The 27992-nt window shown below is 39.8% G+C and overlaps 1 protein-coding gene across 1 annotated transcript in view; it reads left to right on the forward strand.

Moving 5' to 3' along the window:
• LOC124711610 (serine/threonine-protein kinase BRSK2) overlaps positions 1-27992 on the forward strand; it is a 207150-nt gene that overhangs the window by 145296 nt on the left and 33862 nt on the right. Inside the window, exon 11 of the mRNA XM_047241774.1 lies at positions 2523-2689. Within this exon, the coding sequence (XP_047097730.1) occupies positions 2523-2689 (167 nt within the window). The remainder of the gene's footprint in view (positions 1-2522; positions 2690-27992) is intronic.

Genomic DNA, 27992 nt, shown 5'->3' on the forward strand with positions numbered 1-27992 from the left:
CAAAGATTATGGTGTGTATTGTTCACATAGCTCCTACTTTGCTAGAAAGAAAACCTTAGTCTGTTGCAGTCTTCATTCAGAAACTGGTTTGATGCTGCTCCCCACACTATTCCACCAGTGCAAGCCTCTTCTTCTCTATATAAGCACACCAACCTACATCGGATTAAACCTGCATATTGCATTCAGGCCATGGTCTCTCTCCATATTGTAATGCCCTCCCCCCCTCCCCCCCCCCTTTCCCTGACTGTCTTCCATTATGAAACTGACAGTTGCTTGAGGTCTCTGGATGCATCCTACCAACTGATCCCCTCTTTTAGACAAGTTGTGCCATAAATTTGTTTTTTCCCAAATTCGATGTCTTTTTCAAGACACTATTCATTTTGTTCAACTTCTCTTCCAAGTCTCTGAATTTTAATGCCCTTTGCAAATTTCTCTGTGGTTTCCTTTGCAGCTTGCCCATTTGAGTAACACTGGTGATAGGCTACAATCATATCTCACTCTATTTTCAACTATGGCTTCCATTTCATGTCTGGTTTTGCCAAAAGCTATCTTTAAACCTACAAATGTGTTTCTTCAGTCTGTCTTCTAAGGTAAGCTGTATGTTTAATATTGCCCCATATTTCCAGAACACAAACTGATGTTCTCCAGTGTCAGCCTCTAGCAGTTTCCCCATTCTTATAATTTGTGTCAGGATTTCGGAACCATAATGTATTACTGAGAGTTCAGTAGTATTCACACTTGTCATCATCTACCTTTGTTTTTTCATTGGAATTATTTCTTCCACTTGAAGTTTGAGGATATTTCACTTGTCATGTATATTTTGCACATCAGATGGAATAATTTTGTCTTAGGTGTCTGTGTCAAAGATTTCAGTAATTCTGAGGGAATGAGGGAATGTCATCCACTCCTGAGATGTTGTTTCCATTTACACATTTCAGGGCTCTCTCATATTCTTCTTACAGCAATGGTGGCTACAGGAAAACCTCAAGGATGGGGTGCTAAAGGTATCTTGAGCTACCTCTTGACTAATCTTCACACTTGTACTTGCTACAACTAGAACATTTTATTATACTTATTCATTCTTGTCTTAATGTTTGTGCTTCTGAAAATAAATTAGCTTCCTATTTGGCAAGTAGTCCTGGGGAGGAGAGTGTGGGGTGGGGTGGGGGGTGAGGGGGACTTAAGTAAAGAGATTTTAAACATCAAAACAGGTGCCAGCGTTATATGATGAGAAATAATTTGTATAAAAGAATAATAAGATGAGAACAAATTTATTAATTATTATTGAGAATGTGTGAGCAGACCGCTGTTTTTCAGTCTCCGCTGAGGATAATGTGAAACATGATGCTAGCACAATATATATTTTTGGATCAGTGAAACAGTAACAACAGTTGTGTATAGACATACATATATTATTCTATGTAAAATAGACTTTAGAGATTTGTGTCAAAGCCATTGAACATATTATAAGATCTGTTTTATACAGCCAAGTACTTGTGAGAGAGTTCCACACAGACATCAACAGTGTCTTAATCAAGAGACAAAATACTCCAAACATAAAATAAAGCAAAAACTGAGCAAGCTGCCTCATTGAAATTGAAGAAGAATTACGGGAACTGTTGAATGGAATGAGCACTCAAATGAGTACAGAATAGGGAATTGAGAGTAGACCAAAGTAAATGAAAATAGCAGAAATGAGAATAGTGAGAAACTTAACATCAAAATCGGTGATTACAAAGTAGGCAAAGTCAGGTAATTTTGCTACCCTGGAAGCAAAGTAACCCAATGGATGAAGCAAGGAGGACTTCAGACACAAAATAGAATAGGCAAAGAGGGCATTTGTTGCCAAGAGAAGCCTACTGGTATCAGACATATCACTTAATTTGTTTTAATTTCTGAGAATATACATTTGTGTCACAGCTTTGTGTGGCAGTGGAACATGGTCTGTGGGAAAGCTGATAAGTGAAGGTAATTGAAGCATTTAAAAGGTAGTGCTACAGAAGAATCTTGAAAATTTGGTGGATTGATAAGATGAGCTAAGAGGAGGTTCTCTGCAGGATTGGCAAATAAAGCAACATACAAAAAATGCTGACAAGAAGAAGGGGCAGGATGTTAGGACATGTGTTAAGACATCAGGGAACAGCCTCCATGGTAATGGAGGGAACTGCAGAGATAAAAAACTGTATGGGAGGACAGCGACCAGAATACATCCAGCGAATGATTGAGGACGTAGGGTGCATGTGCTACTCTGAGATAAAGAGTTTCGTGCAGGAGAAGAATTGGTGCTGGGCTGCATGAAACAAGTAAGATGACTGAAGACACAAAAGGAAAAAATAATTATAATAATAATATTCTGTTTAAATGTTGCTTTTTATATCATTGTATTATAAATCTAGCACCAAATTAAGCTAAGAAAAATTAAATAATGAGTCTTTTTTTCAATAAATGCCATACATCAAGTCACAGTTTCATTGAAAACATGTATTTAAAACATAAGTTGTATGTCTGTAATATCTTTTCAGCATCCTCAGAAGAAGTACACCTTACACCTGAGTCTTCACCTGAACTAACAAAGAAGTCATGGTTTGGCAGCCTTATGACCACTGAAAAAGATGAAACCTTCACTATATTGGTCAAAGGAAAACCATTAGCTACAGTCAAAGCTGATCTCATTCATGCCTTCTTATCAGTGAGTATTGTTTCCAAGTTGTATAACGAACTCAGTTTTATTAAATTGTATGTATTTAGTTCACATGTATTGAAAAGAGAATGAGTGAAGACAATTACTCACCACATAGTAGAGGTGTCGGGTGGTGACTAGGCATATAAAATATAAATGGAACATAGTAACTCAGCATATGAACATTTGGTTTTCTTCAGAATGTGCATATGTGCGCACACACACACACACACACACACACACACACACACACACACACACACACTGAGAGGGATGTGGTCAAACTGGCACAGAATATGTGTGTATGTGTGCAAGTTTGTTGCAAGCTGGGCTACTACATTGCCAGTTCTTTTTTATGTGCCTTTCCACTGCTCATCCCTTCCTCTATTAAGGTGAGTGATTTTCTATGCTCAGTTAATTGCTTCTGTTCCATTCGGAACTTTTCAGTATACTATACATGAACTTGTTTTAGAAATTTCTAACAATTTTCATTCTTAGAAGCTATACTGTAGAAACAGCTTTCTTACTCACTTGTACATAATGCAGTGCAATAATAAACTAATGGTTGGGACTTAACTTGTGCTACCACATAACATTTTATACAGACTTAAAAAATTATTTTATAAAGGGAAAATCTTTAATATAGACAGTATATAGTAACATTTTTCTTTGTAAGGTATTTGTTTGGAAATCTTTTGGTCTTCTAGTTTCTTATTTTCATTTCTAATATCCTGTAGTATTCCTTATGTATGAAGTATGGAATCCATAAAGAAATATCTGTTTAAGAAGCTGGTGATCCTAAGCTTTTTATGTGCATTAAATCATGGAATTTTTCATTAATACCCAATTTTTATGATGTGATTAGTCACTGTAGATACAGGCATGGTATTGTCATATCTCACAGATCAGAGATAGAGCAAAGCATGAATGATATTTTGCAATTACATTTCACAATAAATCTTATTTGTTAATAACATAGACAATGTATCTAATTTAAGAAGTAGATGTCTTCAGTGACAAATAGTCCTTCTCAGAGGATTAGGGTTAAGTCTTTAACAATGGAAGGTCTGGCCAATCTTGCAACATGTCACACTTATGAGAACATTGCTCCTGAAAATAAATGTGAGAAAAGGTTAAAAAATTATTTATCAGCTGATTAAATAATCCTTTTTCAGAAATGATTGCTTTAGAAATTTTAAGATAATTTTCCGAGAAGCAACAATTATACACAGTATCTGTCTAAATGCAGTTACATGAGGAAAAATAGATGAGTGTTCTTTGCTAATACCTGTTAAATTTCGTTAAGTTGTAGAAGGATATTTTTGTGCAATATTGTCATGAGCCATGCTGCATGCACTGTGGCATAACAATTAGAGTCACTGCCTGGTGTGCTGTGACTCAGCATTGATACATTACAGAAATCACCATCAATAGCTTTGTCAACCTCCTCAGATTCACTACTCAGATTGCCTTTACTGGATCGCACCACATCAGAAATCACAATACACTTGAATTCTGCTAAATTTAGAACTAACTCTGTCTCCAAAACATTTTCTCTCCTCTCAGATTTCTCCAACACTTTGCAATCTGATCCATTACCTAAACACATTACTTTCACATTCATCCTTCCACATCACCTCATAATTCATGCTTTCATCAAGAGCCATTGGTTCACTTCCATCAACAGAAATAAATGCACAAATAAATTCCTTCCTCCCATACATCAAGAGCCATTGGTTCACTTCCATCAACAGATATAAATGTACAAATAAATTCCTTCCTCCCATATATCTAAATCAGTAGCTACAATCTTCACAACTTTAGCACCTAAAACATCACCTTTACTTCCCTTTAAAAATAAATCACCCTCTTCTGCTGAAACATAACAAAATTTATCATCAGCTGATGAGACTATTGCTATGCCACCTTCACATATACCTTCACATACTTCTGCTGATTCACTGCAAAATTCATCTCCAGTTGTCAAAACTACAGCTTTTCCGTCTTCAAAGGTAACTTCACCTACTTCCTCCAACACAAAATCATCTACATATCCTTCACCTAAATTACTATAATTGTTGCTATGGTCTAGTGCCTCAGTAGAATTTGTCACAGATTCTGCATTCACCAAAATCAGATTCACCTCAGCCACTCTTATGATCACAGGATCTATCAACACATATGTTCATTCCATCATTCACTTCCCTTTCACAAAATAAATGTTTCAGCCCAATATTCTCATTATCAAATTCTCTAAACGTTCTGCAGCCTTTCACATTCATTCCATCATTCACTTCCCTTTCACAAAATCAATTTTTCAGCTCCATATCCTCATTATCAAATTTTCTAAATGTTCTGCAGCCTTTCTTGTGCCCTCTTTACAGCTACATTACTTCAAATTATTTTCCATTTTATTCTTCCTTGTCATTGATCGACCTGCAACATTTGTGGCTTCTTTGCCAAATGTTTGACACCCACAGAATTTTCATAATAATGTGTCCTTGTCAACACCAGTTTATTTTGTGGTCATCTCTACTTTCCTGATCTCATACTCTGGTGTTGCATTTCATGAGGCTCGTGCCACTCAAACCTCCGCTCCCGGTTTTCATTTCCATTATGTAAGTTCCTATTTCCATTTCTGCTTTGAAAATTGCTATTGTGGTGATAATTATTTCTATTATGATTATTATAATTATTGTGCATATTACTATTGTTCCTGCTCTGGTGCCCATTTGCCTACCTATTGTTCCCATTATATGGTTTGAATTCCAATGCCTGTTCAAGATTCTCAAGAAAATCTAAAAATTCATCACTGAAATTTCTTGGACTGTGGACAAGATCCCATTGTAAATGCTCTGCAATGTCTCTTGAGCACTGTAATCCCTGTCAACATTCCCAGTGGATGATTTGTGTGTGTCAGCTTAGCTAGTTCAAGTATACAAAAATCCTGCATCAACCCAGTTCCATGTCTAAAGCTTTATCCATTTAGGAACTCATTCTGAAGTGCATTTGCATTGCTTCACTCCAGAATTTGTTCAGAAAACAACCCTCAAACACTTAATAGGTAGTTAATGAAGCATTCATTAAATTTGCCCATGATTGAGCATTGCCCTCAAGATGCCTTTTAGCAAACTTAATTTTTGCCTCCTCGGAAATTCCTTTCACAAAATCATCTCTTCACAAAGCAAGAAAATCAACTGTATGATATTTTCAATCATTTTCAAAACTTTATCATCCCCTAATCAACCTATGGAACACCTGTCAAAGTAATAGCCTGTTTTGCTGCTAAAGAATTTAATTCTGACTTCATGTCTTTAAACTGCACAGCCTTTTTATTTAATCATGATTCAAAATGTTCTCTGCTTTTAAATACCTCCTTTTAAAATTGTGCCATTCAACCTAAAAAATTGTTAACACTTATTGGTAATGTCCTCAAATACATTTTTGCTCTGCACAAAAATTTCACTTCCCCACCCAGCTTGTCTCAAAAACATTTTTCTACATTGTATACTATGGTGTTAACCAGGCCAACATCCTCAGAAATTTTGTCTAAATCTGTCCATATAGCATCTAATTTTGAATCTACCATCTCTCTGTACTACATATAATTCCCTTCACCTCACCTTTTACACTTTCTGCTGCACTTGTCCAACTGAACCTGTCTCCATTTTTTTTGAACCTATTTCTGTATCCAGTACCACCATTTCAGAGTTCAAGTTTGTCAAAATTTCCCTTAAATATTAACTGAACCACTTGCAATTACATCTTCTTTTGCTGATCTCTTATTACCTACCCCACTAATATCATCACTATCAACATCACCATGATCAGATTTAGAATGAACTGGTCCACTAATATTATCTGGAACACAAACACTGGGTGACTGCTTAATCATTGCAAGCAACATCACTGACAATGACCCTGTGGGTTCACATATATTAGCACTGCTGGTGCATGTGCTTCACTTGTCGGTAATGCTGGCTGCTTCTGCTGTGGTGCTGTTGCCAATGATGATGATCTTGAAGTCTCCACTGGTAGTCCATGTTACAATGGCCACCACCACCACTGTGCCACCATCAGTCTCTCCACTGCAGAAGGCCACTGCAAACTTGAACTCAGTGTACTTCTGCATAATCTTCTTCTCTCTTGAAGTTCTGTGCCTAACGTCTCCACATCTAACTTTTGTTACTGATCCTCATGCACACAACTGTTGCAAAATCTTATACTCAGAGCCCTGATGCAAAGTGCCTATAATGCTGTAGATTTGGGTCCTGGATCATATAGTCACATCCTGAACGTCAAAACCCCAATTGCAATGGTACCTAATTGTTATTGATGAGTAGTTGCTTCTCCTGACAGAATCCCATACAATAAAACCAGTTGTGTCTTTACCTGTGGTTACTTATACTTTAAGTACTTGGGCTGTGCATGGCTCTGTTCAAAAAGAACAGCTTGATGTTGTCATAGTGTCAAGCTGCATACATCTGCTTTCATGTCCCACAGCTAATTAGCTGAAAATAATAACCTGTAAAATGTTAAGTATATTCTGCCATGCACCTCACCATGGCTGGTATAGTATGTACACAGATGCAGAGAGAAAACATTATTTGCTGTTTATGTTGTAAATAAAGTAACTTTTTGCAACTGTAAAAGATGAATAATAGTTATTTTATATACAATATAAACAGCATTGAATTACTAAAAGAGGAAGAATAGCTTTGTGTATTAAAAATGTTTGAGGATATTTTGTTAGCAGTCAGAATGAATGTCTACAACTATTTGGTCTTACTGAGAATAGTCTTGAGCAGCTAGTTCAACAACACTCACACAATGGTCACTGCGGCTCAGTTCAAAGCTGGACTCATCACTGAAGACAATCCTTCTCCATTCAATGATATTCCATACTGAACACATGTCTGGAGACATCCTTCACAGTGGTGGGATACAAATCTGAGTGTCACCCACCATACAACGCAACAACCATGAGTGATGTTCTGGGGGTGCCATTTATTTTCATACCAGGACATCTTTGGTTGTAATCCATGGCTCCCCTGCAGCACAGTGGTAAATCACAATATTATACACTCTGTTTTCTTGCCCTTCTTGGCAAATTGTCCTGGGCTTACATTCCAACAAGATAATGCCTGCCTGCACATGTCGAGAGTTTCTGCTGCTTGTCTTCGTGCTTGTCAAACTCCACCTTGGGCAGCAAGGTTGCTAGCTCTCTTCCCAACTGGGAATATTTGGAGCATTATGCGGAGCACCCTCCAACCAGCTTGCGATTTTGATTATCTAAAGTGCCAGTTGGACAGAATTTGGCACAGTATCCCTCAAGAGGACACCCAACAACTCTATCAATCAATGTTGAGCAGAATAGTTGTTTTTGTATAAGGGGCAGAGGTGGACCAATGCGTTATTGACTTGTTCAGTTTGTGAAACTCTTTCTTTTTTTCTTAGAGTGTAAGTGTACTGTTGGTGTTTGTTAATTTGTCGTTCACTTTTTAAATTTTGTTTCATTGTGGGTGGTTTTTGCAGAACTACAAAAGCATCAGAAGTAATGTTGTATCAAACCATCTTAATTGCAGTTACAGAAAAATGCAAATAATTTTAGTTTTATTGCATCACTATTTGCATAAAATAATGCATTACTGCAAATAGTGTATCTGTAACTAACAATATAATCATTGTATCATATTTTCTATTGGTTTCACTTAAAACTCTCTTGTGGTGATCATTTATTTCATACTTCATACTTAAAACCTGTTTTTTATTTCAAGTCCTTTTGTGTGAATGCGAGTAGAACTTTGTGCCTGTTGTTTATAGAAAGAAAATGTTCAAATAACATGTTAAGTTAGAAATAAATGCATGTACATTGTAGTGGTTCCTACCAGAGAAAAGTGTCTTTTGTAGATTAAACAATGCAGGCATCTAGATCTGTTCTGTATACCAACATAACACCTACAATTAAAGCAAACACAGACAAAAGAGCTTCAACATCAAGATGATATTTATTAACGAATTTAAAAAAAAATCATTTGATGATTTTTTCCAGTAAGATGTTATAATTCTTTTGGTAATGCAGTAATTTGTTAGAAGAATTAATTGGAATGGTGATATTTTTTGGTAATAAGTACTAACATGTCTCACTACCTTGAGTAATTAATAACCATCACATTGTACTGAAACCAAACAGTGATACCGAAACCTGAAGATGGTTTTAACAACTGTGTTTCTGAAGACAAATGGTGTGGTGTGACTTATCAGGCATAAGGATCTAATGGTTAACTTAGGTCTGTGTGAATAGTGTATGCTTGAAAAATCTAGTATGGAATGTAACAATAATATGAAAAGGATAGTTGCTGCTCACCATAGAGCTGAGTCGCAGATGGGCCCAACAAAAAGACTATCACAAAATGAGCTTTAGGTCCCCAAGGCCTTTGACAAAAATAGACCATGCACACACACACACACACACACACACACACACACACACACACACACACATACACACTCACACACACATGTGCGCGCGCATGTGCATTCGCTCGCGCAAACCCAACTCACACACACATAATCACAGTCTTTGGCAGATGAAGCCAGACTATGAGCAGCAGCACATAGTGGGAGAGGCAACTGAGTGGGGATTAGGAGGAGGCTGGGGTGGGGAGAAGAAGGGATAGTGGGGTAGTCATGCTGCTGGGGAGCATGCGGGGATGAAGTGGAGAGAGGATGGTGCAGTTAGGTGCAGTTGGGAGGTTAGATGGAGAATGGTGGAGAGAAGGGGGAGGGGTGGTACTGGAATAGAAAAGAAGTAAAAAGACTGGGTGCATTGGTGGAATAGAGGGCTGTGTAGTGCTGGAATGGAAACAGGGGAGGGATTAGAGGGATAACGACTATGACTACTGAAGGTCTAGGCCAAGAGGGTTACAGGAATGAAGGATATATTGCTGGGAGAGTTCTTGCCTGTGCAATTCAGAAAAGCTGGTGTTGGTGGGAAGGATCCAGATGGCACAGGCTGGGAAGCAGTCATTGAAATGAAGAATGTCGTGTTGAGCAGTTGCTCAGCAACAGAGTGGTCCAGTTGTTGCTTGTCCACAATTTGTCGGTGGCCATTCATGCAGACAGACAGCTTGTTGGTTGTCATGCCCATATAGAATGCTGCACCTGGGTTGCAGCTTAGCTTGTAGATCCATGACTGGTTTCACAGGTAGCTGTGCCTTTGATGGGATTGTTTGTGACCTGACTGGTGTAGGTGGTGGTGGGAGGATGCATGAGACAGGTCTTACACCTCTCAGTACCACCCAGGACTGAAGCAACTGAATTCTATTCTCCACTAGGTTTTCGACTGCCTCTTGTCATGCCCTGAAATGAGAAATGCCCTATCCACTATCCTTCCCACCCCTCCCACAGTAGTATTCCACCACCCACCAAACTTATATAATATCCTTGCCCATCCCTACACTACCCCTGATCCCAACCCCTTGCCTCATGGTTCATATCCCTGTAATAGACATAGACCTGTCACATACATCCTCCCATCACCACCTATTCCAGTCCACAAACATCACGTATCCCATCAATGGCAGGGTTATCTGTGAAACCAGTCATGTTATGTGCAAGCTAAGCAGTAATCACTGTGCAGTATTGTACATGGGCAACAAGCTGTTGTCTACATGAGTGGCCACCAACAAACTCTGCCCAAGCAACAACTGGACTACCCTGTTGCCGAACACACTGCTCAGCATGACGTTCTTCATTTCAATTACTGCTTCACAGCCTGTGCCATCTGGAACCCTTCCCACAAACATCAGCTTTTCTGAACTGCACAGGTGGGAACTCTCCCTGCAATATATCCTACATTCCCATAATCACCTTTGCCCCAACCTTCGTTAGTCATTGTCCTTACCAATCTAGCCCCTTTCCTCTTCCCATTCCAGCACTACACAGCCCTATATTCCACCAATGCATCCAGTCTTTTTACTTCTCTTCTTTTCCATTACCTCCTCTCTCTCCCCCACCCTCCATCTAACCTCTCGACTCTGCACCTAGCTGCCCTACCCTCTCTTCATCTTTTCCCTGCACTAGCAGCACTTCACTGTCCCACAGCCCTACCCTGCTATTTCTGCCCCTCCCCACCCCAGCCTCTCCCTTAGCCCACCCAGTGCCTCTCCCATCATGTGCTGCTGCTCACAGTCTAGCTTCAGCTGCCAGAGACTGTGGTCATGTGTGTGTGTGTGTGTGTGTGTGTGTGTGTGTGTGTGTGTGTGGTCTATTTTTGACAAAGGCCTTGTTGGAAAAAAGCTCATTTTGTGACAGTCTTTTTGTTGTGGTTATCTGTGACTCAGCATCTCTGCTGTATGGTGAGTAGCAACTATCCTTTTTATAATACTTTTATAATACTGTTGTGAGCTTGAAAAGAATTTTATGAACATGTACTGTGAATTATTTTCAAATCACAATGATATTTTGTCCACAACTCACAACTGGATTTTCAGTCAGGACTTACGCAAGGTATATCACATAATTCACTGAGAGATTCAGTGGATTTGAAAGAACTACTGTGAAGTGACTGATGTACCAGTGTCACTGATATTTTACATAAATAACTTCCTTTGGACATGAGGCTGTGTACAGCTTTTTTGCAATTTCCCTACCTGGAAAGAAAATTAATATACCAAAAACCATCTCTGAAATTTCCTTATTGGCAGTTGCCTGTACAAACTTGCACTACAAAAGCTTATGCCCTCAGAGTAGAAAAGCTTCACAATTTTTCATGAGGGCCCACATCAGAAGGTTTAACCCTTTGAATGTTTTAACACATTGTGCCATGCCATTCCTTAGGTACTGTAGCCAGATAATCTTACCAATATTCCTTCCCCACAGTGTCATAGTTATATCTGTGTGCACTGCCCAGTAAACCCCTAAGTACTGTGCTCATGTTTGGATGTGCTGCTTCTGAAATACTGTGTTCTTGGGATGTGTTGACATGCATAGCACTATTTCTGCACTGAACTTCGGTAACTGTTCAAAGTTTAGGTCATTTGGAATATACAGGTGGGTTTGTGTTATGGTCTTGTGTTGATGTTATCAATTTATCCTTCTGACTCTTACTGATCATCTATATCATAGAATTATTATCTTTTATGTATTCTACACAAGCAAAGAACTTATCAGTTTTTCTATGAAAATGTCAAGTCTATAGAGGAAGAAATATGACAAACATTGGAATAACAGTGAGATTAACTTTTTCAGTACTGATTACTATGCTGGCTCTCTTACCAAATCTTGAAGTGACATTCCTCAGTCACTTGCATTAGCTTGTATAACGCACTGGTTTGTTCTATGTAAAAAAGATGTAACTGGCAGTTCTTCAGAAACAGGGGATTTAAAAGAGAGAATAAAATATAGGAAAACACCATGGTGTAATGGTGAGTTTGATTGGAAAAAGTTATTCTCATCAATTGACATAGGTATTTGATAATTGGATTTCAAGGTGTAATCTAGGTAATGTGTCAGTCACTTGCTCATTTACCAAAATATTTCTAGTAGAAAACCTTATGATAGAGAATGAAACCATATGTTTAATTTTTTTTTCCGCGAACTGTGAAATACGCGAGAACCAATGCATTCTACATTGTTAAAGTTGAAAGACATGTACTCTGAGTAAATTTGTTGACTCTTTGTTATTTTATTCTTATTACACAAGTGAAAGAGTTGAACTTAGTGTTCACTGATCAAGAAATACACTGAAGAGCCAAAGAAACTGGTACACCTGCCTAATATTGTGTAGGGCCCCCACAAGACCGCAGAAGTGCCGCAATGTGACACGAAATGGGCTCAACTAATGTCTGAGGTAGTGCTGGAGGAAATTGGCACCATGAATCCTGAGGGCTGTCCATAAATCCGTAAGAGTACACAGGGTGGAGATCTCTTCTAAACAGCACATTGCAAGGCATCCCAGATATGCTCAGTATTGTTCATGTCTGGGGAGTTTGGTGGTCAGTGGAAGTGCTTAAACTCAGAAGAGTGTTCCTGAAGCTACTCTGTAGCAATTCTGGACATGTGGGCTGTTACATTGTCATACTGGAATTGCCCAAGTCCATGGGAATGCACAATGGACATGAATGGCTGCAGGTGATCAAACAGGATGCTTACACACATGTTGTCTGTCAGAGTCATATCTAGACGTATCGGAGGTCTGATATCATTCCAAATGCACATGCCCCACACCATTACATAGCCTCCACCAGCTTGAACAGTCCCCTGCTGACATGTAGGTTGTATGGATTCATGAGGTTGTTTCCATACTGATACACATCCATCCACTCAATACAATTTGAAATATGACTCATCCTAGCATGCAACATGTTTCCAGTCATCAACAGTCAAATATCAATGTTGATGGGCCCAGGAAAGACATAAAACTTTGTGTCAAGCAGTCATCAAGGGTACAAGAGTGGGCCTTAGGCTCCAAAAGCCCATATCAGTGATGTTTCATTGAATGGTTCATACGCTGACACTTCTTGATGGCCCAGCATTGAAATCTCCAGCAATTTGCAGAGGGGTGGCACTTCTGTCATGTTGAATGATTCTCTTCAGTTGTTGTTGGTCCTGTTCTTGCAGGATCTTTTTCTGGCCACAGTGTGTAGTGTTGACAGATTGCCAACACTACGCACATTATTTAAGGGAGGCGGCCATTAAGCAAGCAGGCGGACTTGATGATCTGTAACAGGATACGTGATGAATGTGATAAAGAAAAGAACGTAGCTACTAGAACACTTAACTTTTATATAGTCCTTTGGTATACAGCATTCTTGATGATACAAGTGAGACTATCTTAAAATGGTTAATGGCGCCTTGCTAGGTCGTAGCCATTAACTTAGCTGAAGGCTATTCTAACTATTGGCTTGGCAAATGAGCGATGCTTCGTCCGTGTAGTCGCTAGCAAAGTCGTCCGTACAACTGGGGCGAGTGCTAGTCCGTATCTCGAGACCTGCCTTGTGGTGGCGCTCAGTCTGCGATCACACAGTGGCGACACGCGGGTCCGACATGTACTAATGGACCGCGGCCGATTTAAAGCTACCACCTAGCAAGTGTGGTGTCTGGCGGTGATACCACACAGTGGTGTCAGAGATTTGATGTTTTACCAGAATCCTGATATTCACAGCACACTCATGAAATGGTCATATAAGATAATCCCCATTTCATCGCTACCTAAGAGATGCTGTGTCGCATCACTCATGTGCTGATTATAATACCGTGTTCAAACTCACTTAAATCTTGATAACCTGCCATTGTAGCAGCAGTAACCAATCTAACAACTGTGACAGTCTCTTGATGTCTTATATAGGTGTTGCCGACCACAGTGCCACATTCCGCCCATTTACTTATCTCTGTATTTGAATATGCATGCCTATACCAGTTTCTTTGGCACTTCAGTGTTTAATTTCAGTCAAATTATGTTTCAAAACAAATTTTTGTTAATTTTGACAATGCTTTACTCCACTGCCAGTTCCATCAGAAAACAATAATTATTCAAAATTAAGAATATTCTCCATAAACTTCATGTGGCAATCCTCTGCGGATTTCTACTACATATCTTCTCTCTTTCTTTAAAATGTTACCTTCAACAGTGAATGTCATCTCTTCTTTTTTCACCAATCTCTTCACATTCAGTAACACTATACCTCAATACATACTATCCTTTTGTGGTACCAATCCCTCCTTATGCTCCCTACTGATCAGTCCTTAGTCCTTTACCCAGCTTGTCCTTGGTCAATACATTGCATCTGCTAATCACCACTCCCAACAGCTACTGTCTTTGCTGAAAATCATCCACTTTTCAGCCCATGGACCTGTTAGCACACTCACGGTAATTCTCACAGAAGCTAGCCATAAAATTAAGAAAGTACATAATCCAGTCACATTAATGTATTACCTATGTTCAACAGCAATGTGCAGTAACCATTTGCGGACACCAGCTAGCAGCACTAGCAGTAGAGGGCAGATAAAGCATGTCCAGAAAAGGGTGTAGTCTTTGTCATAATTTAGAAACAGATTGAACTACCTGAAGTCCAAAAGGGATGGTCATGGAAGTATTTCCGAAACACCTAAGTCTGTAAACAGAGTTTGCATGCTGCCATAGTTAAAGGATACCGTGCATGGCAAAATAGTGCTATCCAAAACCAGTGTTGAGGCAGCTGTGGTGCACTGGGCAATAGATGACAGAGATGAACAATGGCTGCAGAGATGTGTATGGATGAATAGATGTACAAATGTTGAGCAACTGACTGCCCAGATGAACAAAGGGGATACCAACGGTGTCTCTTCAACGACAGTTCACCGAATGTTACTGCATATGGGCCTCTGCAGCTGACACCAGGTTCATGCACTGGTGTTCATTGCTGTTCATTGGTGATAAAGGCTGGAATCTGCATCCCAGTACCACAAGTGGATGTCCACTGAGTAGTGCCAGGCGGCCTTTTCAGATGAATCATGTTTTACACTCTGTAGACATAAAATGTCTGAAAGCAAGCACTCTGCAGCTTTCATCGGAATGGCCCAAGCAGGAGAAGGGAGCATTATGATCTGTAAAATGTTTTAATGGCATTCCCTTGTTGATATTCACATTCTGGAAGGCACAGTGCATCAACACAAGTATGCATCTATCCTTGGAGGCCATGTCCACCCCTAAATGCAGTTTGTTTTTCCTCGGCGCGAAAGCATCCACAAGTATGGCAATGCAGCATGTCACACAGCTTGCAGTATATTTGCATGGTTCTAAGAGCATCAGGATGAGTTTACCATACTCCCCTGGCCACTAAACTCCCTGGATTGATGCCTAGTCAAGAATCTATGAGTCCACCTCGACCGGGCTGTTTGCTCCAGTGGATCCTCATCAAGAAACCTAGTGCAGCTGGCCACAACACTGGAGTGGGCATGGCTCCACATCCCTGTCACTATCTTCCAGAACCTCATTGACTCTTCTCCTGCGTGTCTTGCAGTGGTTCACACTATGAGGGGGTTATTCAGGCTTTTGACAGGTGGTGACATTAATGTGACTGGACACTCTGCTTCACACTACATGAAGAAGCTATCCAGCTTATTAGTCAAACATACTGAAAGTGGTGTACCTCTACTCCTCTCTCAGAACTACCTTCCAAAAATCTGCGACCAAAAGTCCCTCCTAGCCAACAAGACCTGCCTGTCTTCCTTATTTATCCTTCCACTGTAGTGAGAATCAAGCTCCAGTACCTCAGAGTCCCAGCACCCTTTCAATCCTAAATCTTTCATCCAGGTCCCCTTTCCAAAGGCCTAATTTTTAGTTCTGCATTCAAGTTCAGTCACCTTGCTCTATTAATCCTTTAACTGCTCTGGACGTGTTACCGCGCGCGCCTTTGTACCTGTCCCTGTGTTCTCTGAACGTGTTTATGTGCACCATCAGTCCTTCTACCTGGTACTCTGAACATGTCTATGCATAGACACATTCAGAGCACTAGGTAGAAGGACTGGTGGTGCACATAAACATGGTCAGAGCACACAGGGACAGGTACAAAGGCGCGTGCGGTAACACGTCCAGAGCAGTTAAAGGGTTAAAATGTCTCCTTTGATTCACCCACAAAATTAATAGGAAATGTCACTTCAACATTCAGTTAAAACCTACAACTCTAATGAATCCATCTTTTTGCCACCAAATTCAACGTCCCGAAGCTGTAGAAGTCACTGCCCTCAGTATACTAACAATTTACAATTTTTCATATGAGCCCATATCAGAAGTCTCAACATTTTAAATGCTGTGGATGTTTTAACACACTATACCAAGTGGTTCCATAGGTACTTTAAAAGTTTAATCTTACCAATATTCCTCACTTAAAGTACTGTCTCCAAATCTTTCCTGAAAAAATCTTCTAAAATCCCATACCTCACAGGAGTTAAATCATGGGCTATCCATAACCTCAAGGTGCATCACTCTGTCTTCAGTCATCCTCCCTGAAGACAAAAAGCTCTATTATCGTGGTACTAGACCAAGAGGACACCTCAAAATTTATAATTGTTCCTAATGTTTTCATTCCTTCTACCCAGTCTAAGCTGTAGAAAATTCCTTTAAACTTTGTCCCTTAAAACAACTACATATGGATCTCTACATTTTAACAACTCCCCAAAATACACAGAAATAACCATCCTGAGCATACCAATGTTTCCAGCTCAGAGCCTCCACCAAATGTGTCTCAACACCAATAGGCCAGCACCACCAACCCATCACCCAGACCCTACCATACTATGCAGCTGGACATTAAAATTGCAACATTTTAAATTGGAATTAAGCATACTACATGCTTGGATATTAAAATGACTAGAATTTCAGTGTAAGCACACAAAGTAGAGAAAGGTAACTCTAAATATAAGGAATGATTACACAACTGGTTTCTCATTTAGAAATTGTGTTAGAATCAATATTTTGAACAAGGATGCACTCTATAGCAACAGTTACAGAACAGAAGGTGTAATAGACAGTCAACCAGTTGCAGTAAATGGTGGTTTTCAAGTAACCTGTACCATGGTTTCAACAGATTTAAACCCATCTTCCTCAGAAGGACAACAGACTTCACATTAGAAATCAGTCAGTAATGCCATCTCCCCATGACATGATTTAAACCCGTCTTTCTCAGAACAGCAACGAACTTTACATTAGCAATCAGTCAGTAAAGCCATCTCCACATGCCATGTGTTGACAATGGTCTGTATGTCCATATGTAAAAGATAAGGCCCCTAGAATCAAAGGCTTGTCACATCAGTAAAACCAATATCTTAAAATAACAGACCATTTTAATAACTACATACCAGTATGTATCTGTAAACATGGTCCGTTATTTTAAGCGATTGGTTTTACTGATGTGACAAGCCCTTGATTCTAGGGACCAATTAGCTTTTAAATTTGTACATACGGACTGTTGCTGAGAGATGTCATGTGATTGTTAATGTGAAGTTTGCTGTCCTTCTGAGAAATATGGGGTTAAATTTATCAGAAACATGGTAAAGGTTATTTGAAAACCACAATTTATTGCAACTGGTTGGCTGTCTATTATACCTGTTGTATTAGAATGTTGGTTGTCTCTGAGAAGGAGAAATGGCTACTAGCACATGTCAGAATTTAACAGCAGCAATGTCATGGCTTATATTATTCTGTGATATTGTTGCTCACATTGTTCGGGAGTCTATGACAGTAATCTCAATGAGGAATCAATGGGTTCAGGAATACCATACTCAATGCCATGGAGGATCTCAATAGCCCCAAACAACCAGCATCCAAGAGGGTTAGGCCACACAGGTGAACACAGTAACTATTGTTTGGTTTCTCATGACGAGCTAGCAGAGTAATTTGTACTGACTGTGGAACACCCAGAGACAACACTGGACACAGGAGTGACACCATGTCATCTTTTTAGATGAGTCTTAGTTCTGCGTACAGCACCACAGTGGACTTATTGATATATGGAGGTTCCAAGAAGAACAAACACTGCCAGACTGGATTCATCATTTACATAGAGGCAGAGTGGGTAACATGATGGTATGGGATCTCAGTGTGTACAGAACATGATCACTTCTGGGTCTGTTTTATTTCTGATGTGTATAGGTAGGTGCCCTATCTTCAAGATCTCTCTGACACTAGCCTTAGATGAGATAACACAATACTGCCTTTTGCCAATGCTTTTCTGAACTACTGGGATACAGAGGCTGTTTGGCTGTTGCCCTGACAAGCATATTCTCCACATTTTTCTCGCCCACTGAAAACATCTGGTTATGTGTTGCGAGACTGGCACACAACAACTTGCTAGCTATTTCAATTGATGAACTATGGAAGAGATTTAAAGCATCATCCATCACATTAGTTCCTGTCATCAAAGCTCAATTCGACAATTATATTCTTTTCAAAATTTGACAGAACTTCCATAAATTTCATTCACAGGCTTATACTGTGCTCACTTTACTCTATATCTGCATCCATATGTTGACAACAATTGTAAAGTGCATGGCAGAAGGTACTTCCCATTGTACCAGTTATTGGGGCTTCTTCCCTTTTTTTTTGTATCTGTGCAGTGTATGACAATGCCACAAACCATTACTGTAAGTTCAAAGGTAACTGTTCTACCCAACAGTGCCTGGACTGAAAAGCTGGGGAGCTGAACCCTAGAAAAGAGAAAAATGAAACTTGACATGCGAGTTAATTCAGTGGAGAGCACAAAGTCTGAACACTGTGTAGTTAACAGTTGTTGATGTTGAGCAGCAGCCATACAACAATTCTCAAATGAACACAATGCCATTTGACTGTATTATTGTTTATTTAATTACAACCCAGGTTTTGGCCTTTAATGCCATTTTCAAATGATTGAGTTATGTCATTAACATATACTGCAGAACATCGAGCTCAAGCTTGGCCATAAATTTAGAAAAATATTGGCTTCTTACGAAATGAAATGATGGTTAATTTATGGCTAATTTTGTGCTTGATGCCCTGCCATTAGGAAATGATTAGGAAATGAGGCACTTAAAGTAGTAAAGGAGTTTTGCTATTTGGGGAGCAAAATAACTGATGATGGTCGAAGTAGAGAGGATATAAAATGCAGGCTGGCAATGGCAAGGAAAGCGTTTCTGAAGAAGAGAAATTTGTTAACATCCAGTATTGATTTAAGTGTCAGGAAGTCATTTCTGAAAGTATTCGTATGGAGTGTAGCCATGTATGGAAGTGAAACATGGACAATAAATGGTTTGGACAAGAAGAGAATAGAAGCTTTCGAAATGTGGTGCTACAGAAGAATGCTGAAGATTAGATGGGTAGATCACATAACTAATGAGGAAGTATTGAATAGGATTAGGGAGAAGAGAAGTTTGTGGCACAACTTGACCAGAAGAAGGGATCGGTTGGTAGGACATGTTCTTAGGCATCAAGGGATCACCAATTTAGTTTTGGAGGGCAGCGTGGAGGGTAAAAATCGTAGAGGGAGACCAAGAGATGAATACACTAAGCAGATTCAGAAGGATGTAGGTTGCAGTAGGTACTGGGAGATGAAAAAGCTTGCACAGGATAGAGTAGCATGGAGAGCTGCATCAAACCAGTCTCAGGACTGAAGACCACAACAACAACAGCCCTGCCATATATGTTAATGACATAAAAAACTCAATCACTTGAAAATGGCATAAAAGGCCAAAACCTGGATCATAATTAAATAAACAATGATACAGTTAAGTGGCAGTGTGTTCATTAAAAAAAGACACTGTGTAGAGATGAGCTTGGAGGAAAAACAACACAACCAGCACAAATGACTAAAAAACTTGGCTTACAAAAGCTAGAGCATGGGACAAAGCAAGAGCCAGCTCAGAATATGTTGATGTCAGTGCAACAACTGCTGGTTGAGACCTATTCATGCTGACAAAGAATCACCTGGGCCAGTGGCTTTGCCCATACCACACTTTGCATGCACCCTTCATGACAGCATTCTGCACTATTATGCTGTGATACTTATAGCAGCTAATTTGCATGCATATCAGTGTCTGTTGAGAGGGATACTAAATCCCTCACCCATGAAAATGCCTGCCTTCTGCCTTGACCTCCATCATAAAACTAGAGAAGGAGCAAGAGACTCTGGCAGCAGATCAACCACTGAAGGAAACAATGCTGATGCAGCTGGCTCCACGAGAGGGGCAGAAGATTGCAAAGGCTAGGATAGCAGTTTGGTTCAGGCACTGGTGGGAGTGAGGACCCATCCAGTGGTCATTGGGGAAAGGAGGATGCTGGTTAAAATTCCATGGGCTCCACATCAGTAGTTGCTATGCCAGCCAGTGCCCTACTCCACAATTGAAAGTAGGATGGCGGAGGACATGGTGGGATTGCTGCAGGTGAGCACTCTGCCACAGTAGGAAGCCTTCCATCAGAACGATGCTATCATCAGGTGTCGCTTTTCTGACTTTGAGACAGCAACATTGAGAGTCCAATAGGTCAATGACACAAATGATAGGAATGATGAGTCAGCTGCCCTTGACTGACAATTGCAGCAAACAAATGCTGACCTTTGTGATGCACCACTACACCTACATCCATTGTGAAAAATGAGAGCCTCCTGTTGATCAAGCACTCTATGAAAAGGATCCACAATATTCAGGTTTAACGTTTACCAATGCACTGACTAGTAAAGTTATGACCCTACCCACAATGAAGCTTAAATTTCAGCTTAAGAAGTTCCTGTTACAAAATCCATTTTATGCATTAAAAGAGTACCATACTTACATGCAGAATAAGAAAGGCTCAGAAAAAATGTATAAACAGTGTTAAGCAAACCATTTCATTTGTAATTTAATCATTTTGTTAATCAGTGACATATTCAGAAGAATGTATTATTGTGCTATGTATAAGGAATTGTAACCTGTTTTTATACATATGCAATGAATCATTCAATGTTGAATAAAGTATTATTATTATTATTATTATTATTACCTTAAAGATTAGGTCCTGCCAGAAATCAAGATAGTGCATCTCCACTAGAACGCTATGTGGCGGATCAGTAACGAATGTTGTAGCATTAGTTGCTGAAGGAAAGGGGCCTAACTTTTGCAACCAGATGTTTGATACATTAGCTTTGAGTGAGAGCCAAATAAGGAAACCAGTGACTTTTAGTTTGTGATAAGGAGGAACTTTGCTCCATACAAAAAAGCATGAAACTTTTTAATACCAAAAATGATAGTCAGTGGCTCATTTCCCATCTGCTAGTAGTTATGTTCCATTGGGGAAATGTCTCTCATGCCTAAGCTAAGAGCTGCTCAGTGCAGTCTGAGTTCCATGAGTTCCAATGTGACAGAACAGCTCTAATGCCACAATGAAATGCATTGGTGGCCAAGATTACCTGGTGCAAAGGAAGCTAAACAGGGAGTGGAGCACAAACACTGATTAAGAGATTGGAAAGCAAACTGACAGTCCACAGACCACATGAATTTGACACCCTCTTGACAAAGCTGGTTAAGAGGATGACAGATGCATATGGTGTGGGGAGTGAAGTTAGCATAATAAGAAATCTTGCACAAAAAGGACTGAAGCTCCTTCTGGTTATTGGATGCCAGCAGGTTGACGACAGCTTTGACATGCTTATCTGTAGGAACGAGACCTTCTTTGCTGGACCTTTGGAGAAGAAAACTATGTTTTTCCAGTTTAGAATAAAGGCCATTCCTTAGGAAGCACTGGAAAACTGTCTGCAGATTTTGTAAATACTTCTCTTACATGAAGTCCCTGACCAGATGTCATTGCGATTGAGGTAGTTTGTGCTGCAGGGAATGTCCTGAATCAACTGCTCCAAATATCTTTGACAAATTTCTGACACAGAAAATTCCAAAGGGCAAGCAGTTGAACTGGTGAAACACATTAAGAAATTGCAGGAAGTGGTGTTCAACCCCGACTGAAGGTATGCTTCACGCAGGTGAGTTTGTGAAAAATACTGACCTCAACACCAAGGCTCTTGTACATGGCAAAGGGAATGGGGCAAGTGGTGACAAAATTTAGATACTGTTTACTGTGTAAGGTAGAAGTATGCTGTGAAATTTTCTGCCTGACACAAACTATTCTCGACCAGCTGGTCATATGGCCACAGTAAAGAATCCAAATCTTGAAGGAGACTGATTGAGGCACTAAGTGCACTTTGTCAACTATCTGAAAGCCAAAAAAGAAAAGGTCTCCAGCCTACAAACATTTCATGTCAACAGTGAATATGCATTAATAATGTATGTTGCCATTGCACATTCTTATAACAAGCTGTATGCTCAAAGGAATACACTGCTTACTATAAGAGGCAACTTGGCATAGTGGCTGGTGCTGATATGTTGCAATGTTAAACTTGCAAATTCAACAACGCATCATACATCTCAGCATTGGATGTTGCCCACTTGCCAGGCAATTATGTTTTGCTGAAAAGTAAAATTCCTGGTTTTCCACTAGGTGTCCATAAAAGTGCCACCAGAGATTGTGGGTCATGGTAACCTACTTCTTTCCATAACACACATGACCGAAAATAGATCCCAAGGTACCCTGCCGAAGGGCAGTATTTAGGCTGGTGCAAAGCCATTCATCGGCAGTTGACTCTGAGCCAGGACTCCATTTCAAACATCCATCCCATGCTGATGCTGCTGTCTCTGCCACTGAACAGCCACTGCCACTACGGACAATGTTCTGGATCACTGCGACGCAGCTGACAGAGTTGTCTTCATAGTTGTCGATGATGTAAAATGTGGTTTAAAATTATTCTTGTAGTATACTGACATTAGACTGTTCAAAAGGAACTTCATCTCCATTTTGAGATGGAAGAACTTATACCTCTTGTGGAACCTGAACTCCGTGAATTGATGGAAGAACTGAACAGTTGTATGAACTTGACTTCAAGACTGTCTCACTGAGACATATAATTGTCATTTTGTGCAACCAACTTGTTTGTTTCTAAACTATGTCCTTCAGCCAGTGACTTTCTCCTGTCAATTTTGTATTATTATTCCTTGAAGTAGATGAACAGTGTTTTTTGGTTTTGTTAGCAAAATTTTTGAAGTATCTTTAACATTGTTTGTGTTGCCTATGGTGTATTCCCCAGTTGCAACACAGGGCAGCCCAAGAGCTTGTACATATTAAAATTAATTAGGCTGAACAACACAACCATGGTCTACCTGAAACTCAGTCACTCACCCATCCATTACTAAAGATAGCAGAATATGTTTGGATGATGTTTGTGGTGTTTTGGACTCTTGAGTTTAGGGTAAATAGCATGACCTATGATGACCATTTTATGGCTTGTAGATTGTCAAAAACTGTTGCCAAATGGACCACTTGCAGTATATCCCACACAAGACATCTACATGTGTGTATTACTGTCAAAGATGCACCAAAGGACAGTTGGGGAGGATCGTCAGCTTGCCTATTGAGTGGAAATGGGTGCGGATGGGGAGCAATGCCAGGAACACAAAAATGATGTGAGCAGTGATTATTGTGCTTCAAATGATTTGCACCTGCCAGGTCTGATGCAGCTGAAGATGGGAAACACCACGATCTCACTGCACATGAATTGTCAACAGGATCAACACGCAGCAGCTCAGCAGAAGGCAAGGCCACCTGACTTACCCTACAGGGCACTGGGGGCTATTTACCATGCACGTGTAACTTCGTCACATGCCAATTGTCAGACAGTACGTCCTTTGCCGCTGCTGTTCATGTGACTCCATAATCTTAGTAACTTTAGCTAAAGACGGGTTGGACAAAGTCAGTGGCCTAATTTGGACCTTGTGGTCATCTGTTAACTGGATGATAAAGCACATTGAACATATTCAAACAGACACTTGCACAAGACACTCTGCAGGTCAGCAGTATACAACTGCTGAGGCACTTGTGGTGTTGGTTAAATAGTAACTGTGCCACTGTCATAGGTTTGATGACTAATATACTGTGTGAGCAACTGACAAAGTTCTGTTCAAATTCATAAAATCCCACACTACTGGTCAATAAAAAGGCAGCCTCATCAACTGGGTCAATACCTGGAAGTGCAGCAAAAAAGGTGGCAGGGAGAAGGCTCCTCTGCAGGTGCCTGGCCTGCTGCCACTATTGTAACTGCACAGGACATGACTACGCTGTGAATCATCGTTATCAGTTCACATGTAACTATACTAGCCAATGGTAGCTAGTCTGCAGAGCTGGGGAGCTGAAACGCAGAAGAGAGTGAAACTCAACATGTAAGTCCAAATACCACAGAACAGAAAGTCCAAATACCACACAATGTGAACAGTGACAATGATCAAGAAACTTGGCATGTTGAACTCAGAGTAAGGCATGAAGTGAGACCCAGGTCTGAGGATGTTGATGCCAGTGTAAGACATGGCAGTCCGAGCCTGTTGCCACTGACAAATAAACACCGAAGTCAGTGGCTCTACCCATACCATGCTTTATGTGCATCCTCCATGACAGCAGTCTGCACTATTCTGCTGTGGTACCCATGTCAGCACATCTGCACCCATCTCAGTATCTGTTAGCAGAGATACTAAACCTTCCTTTCATATATTGCACAGGAAGAATGACTGTCCAATGCCTCTGTGGTGTAATTAATCTAATCTTGACCTCACAATCCATATGGGAGTGATAAGTATGGTGTTGCAGGATATTCCTAGGGTCATCATTTACAGCTGGTTCTTAAAACTTTGTAAGTAGGCTTTTTCGGTATGGTTTGCATCCATCTACAAGTTTTAGGCCAGTTCAGTTTCTTCAGCATCTCTGTGATTCTCAATAAATGATCAGACAAACATGTGACCATCTCTGTTGCCCTTCTCTGTACACATTCAGTATACACTGTTGATCCTATTTGGCACGGGTCCCACACACTTGAGCAGTGTTCTAGGACAGGTCACACAAGTGATTTGTAAGCAATCTCCTTTGTAGACTGAGTGCATTTCTCTAGTATTCTGCCAACAAACAAAAATCTGCTTTCTTTACCTATGACTCATCCTATGTGATCATTCCATTTCATTCCACACAAAGTAATCCAGATTTTTGTATGAGGTAACCATAGGATACTACGTTATTTTGTTTTGTGAAATTCACAATGTTACACTACTGAACATTTAAAGCAAGCCACCAATCTCTGTGACACTTTGAAATCTTATCAAGGTCAGACTGGATATTGTGCAGCCTTTTTCATATGGTACTGCCTTATAGTTAACTAAATCATCTTTCAAAATTCTATCACTACTATTAATATTGTCTTTCAGAATATTAATACACAACATGAACAGGAAGGGTTCCAACACACTTCCCTGTGCCTCAACTAAAGTTATTTATACATTCATTGATGGCTCTCCATATGGGGTAACATGCTGTGTCCTCCCTAACAAACAGTCCTCACTCCAGTCACAAAATTCACAAGGTACCCATATGGTCTCATTTTTGATAATAAGTGTAGCTGTGGAACTGAGTTAAAAGTCTTTTGGAAATTTTACTGTATCTGCACTGATCCATGCCTTTTGGAATATGCAAGAATCTTGTCAGTTGAGTTTCGTATGATCAGTCTTTTGGAATCCATGCTGGCTGGCATGGAGAAGGTGGCCTGATGTTGGACTGCATGGGAATATGAAAGCAAGCATACTCATCATTAAGGTACTGCTCTGCCATGCCTGACCACCACAAGGAAGAGTCATCCTATTGTGGACCTAGTACATTATAACAAATTAACATCTACACCTGACATCCAAGAAAAAGTAATTGTCTCCCAGCAACATTCTGTTTCATCCTGCATGATTGGTCAGAGACTAGCAGCTGCTGGACTAGGGAATTACCATCCCATACATAGGCTGCCATTAACACCACAGGTCATGCGGTAGTGCTCTCGCTTCCCGCGCCCGGGTTCCCAGGTTCGATTCCCGGCGGGGTCAGGGATTTTCTCTGCCTCGTGATGACTGGGTGTTGTGTGGTGTCCTTAGGTTAGTTAGGTTTAAGTAGTTCTAAGGTCTTGGGGACTGATGACCATAGATGTTAAGTCCCATAGTGCTCAGAGCCATTAACACCACAGCACAAATGGCTTTGTTTGGAGTGCTGCCATGACCAGAAACCATGAACTGCTGATGAATGGTGCTCCATTATGTTTAGTGATGAATCACAGTTCTGCACAAACTTGAATTATTTGCATTGTCTTCAATGCATTATGTCTCACAGGAAATGTTCAAAGCTCCTTACATTGCTTCTAGGCATGTATGCTCAGCTTGCATCATGGTGATCGCCAAATTGTGTCAGAAGATTTCGAAGTTTTCCATGACATACCAGTAAGCTGCCTCGAAATCTAGAAAGGCCATTAAATAAAGTTAAGCCCACATACAAAAATTAAAATGATAAAGGACTGGCAAATATGCAGGCAATGGAGAAATAGTCATCCATTATCTATCTCTTTGTCATTGCAGGCACTGGTCTCTCCATCTCAAACAATGAGGCTAAAATGCGCTAGTGCCCTGAGGGCCAACTTTTATCACTGTCACAAAATGCTTTCTCAGTAATGGCTAAACAGTGAAACACTAATGGACATACCATATGTTTGCTTGATTATTTGGTTTATGGCTTGAACAAAGGTATGTGAAAGAAGCACAAAGGGGAGGGATGTGTCACAAGCACTGATCTGTATTTTCTGTATGCTTCTGTTGACCTCAAATGTGTGCAGTTATTACAGAGATCATACTGGGGGAAAAATTTACATTTCTGTTAGGTCTCCTTTCATCATGTAGCTGAGTAGTCATACTTCTTTATGGTGTGTTTATATCTCCATACTTCTTTAGGCAATTAGCAATCCCTCTGTAAAGGTAAGTGCTCATGAAAATTGCAGGAAATGCAGAATTGATTCTGGAAAAGTAACACACAAGGTACTTAAGCTTTAGAACATAAAAATGATAATCGCATCTTACAAAAGTAATTATGAACAACAAATACAGAACAAAGTAACTGTTTTTTTTCAGGCAGTGATAAGAAACAGAACACTGACTAACAAATGTGAAGTTAGTAAGTTCTTTTTTTTTCTGGAAAATCTGATTTGGGTTCTAAATCCAATACATAAATACTGCGTTCAAAATGAAAAAAAAATTGTATTTATTGTTAAAAATTTCTTTTTCCAAGGAAAAAAAATTGTTTTATAAATCAGATGATTAGTTACAACACACATCAGAAACTTTATTTTTTTAATGTAATTACTCCTGTAATTTTTGTCAATTTTCTAAGCCATACACCATTTCCATCCTGCTTCCACCTTCACAGATCGAATATTCACCATGCCATTGTATCTGCAGTCTGTTACACATCTTGCAAGTCATACATGCCATAAACACACCAATGCGAAAGACCCAAGGTGCCTGAAAATGATGAAATGCATGTATGATTATTCCATGTTTGATGTTAATTTGTTTTTATCTCTTATGTTCTGCTGTAGGTAATGATTTGTTCAACATAAAAACTTTGTATTTCTTTGTCTGAAAAGTTCATCTGCATCTTGCAACACTAAATTTACATATGGTATTTGTGTCAAATGTTCGTGTAAACTGGCCTGCTGCATGTTTTTCCTGTCTTACTATTGTAAATAATTCCACATATATTCTTTGAGTTCAGGTTATTAATAATACTTATAGAAACTGCAGTCTGAAAATGGGCAAGAAACTACTGTTGTGGGTTATATTTATTATTATTTAATTTCCATTTATATGTTTATACAGTACATGGTGGAAGTAGGGGCCAAAGACTGAGGGGGTGGGGGGGAGGGGGGGGGCAGAT

This window comes from Schistocerca piceifrons, chromosome 8 (assembly GCF_021461385.2).
Source record: "Schistocerca piceifrons isolate TAMUIC-IGC-003096 chromosome 8, iqSchPice1.1, whole genome shotgun sequence".
Lineage (NCBI taxonomy): Eukaryota > Metazoa > Arthropoda > Insecta > Orthoptera > Acrididae > Schistocerca > Schistocerca piceifrons.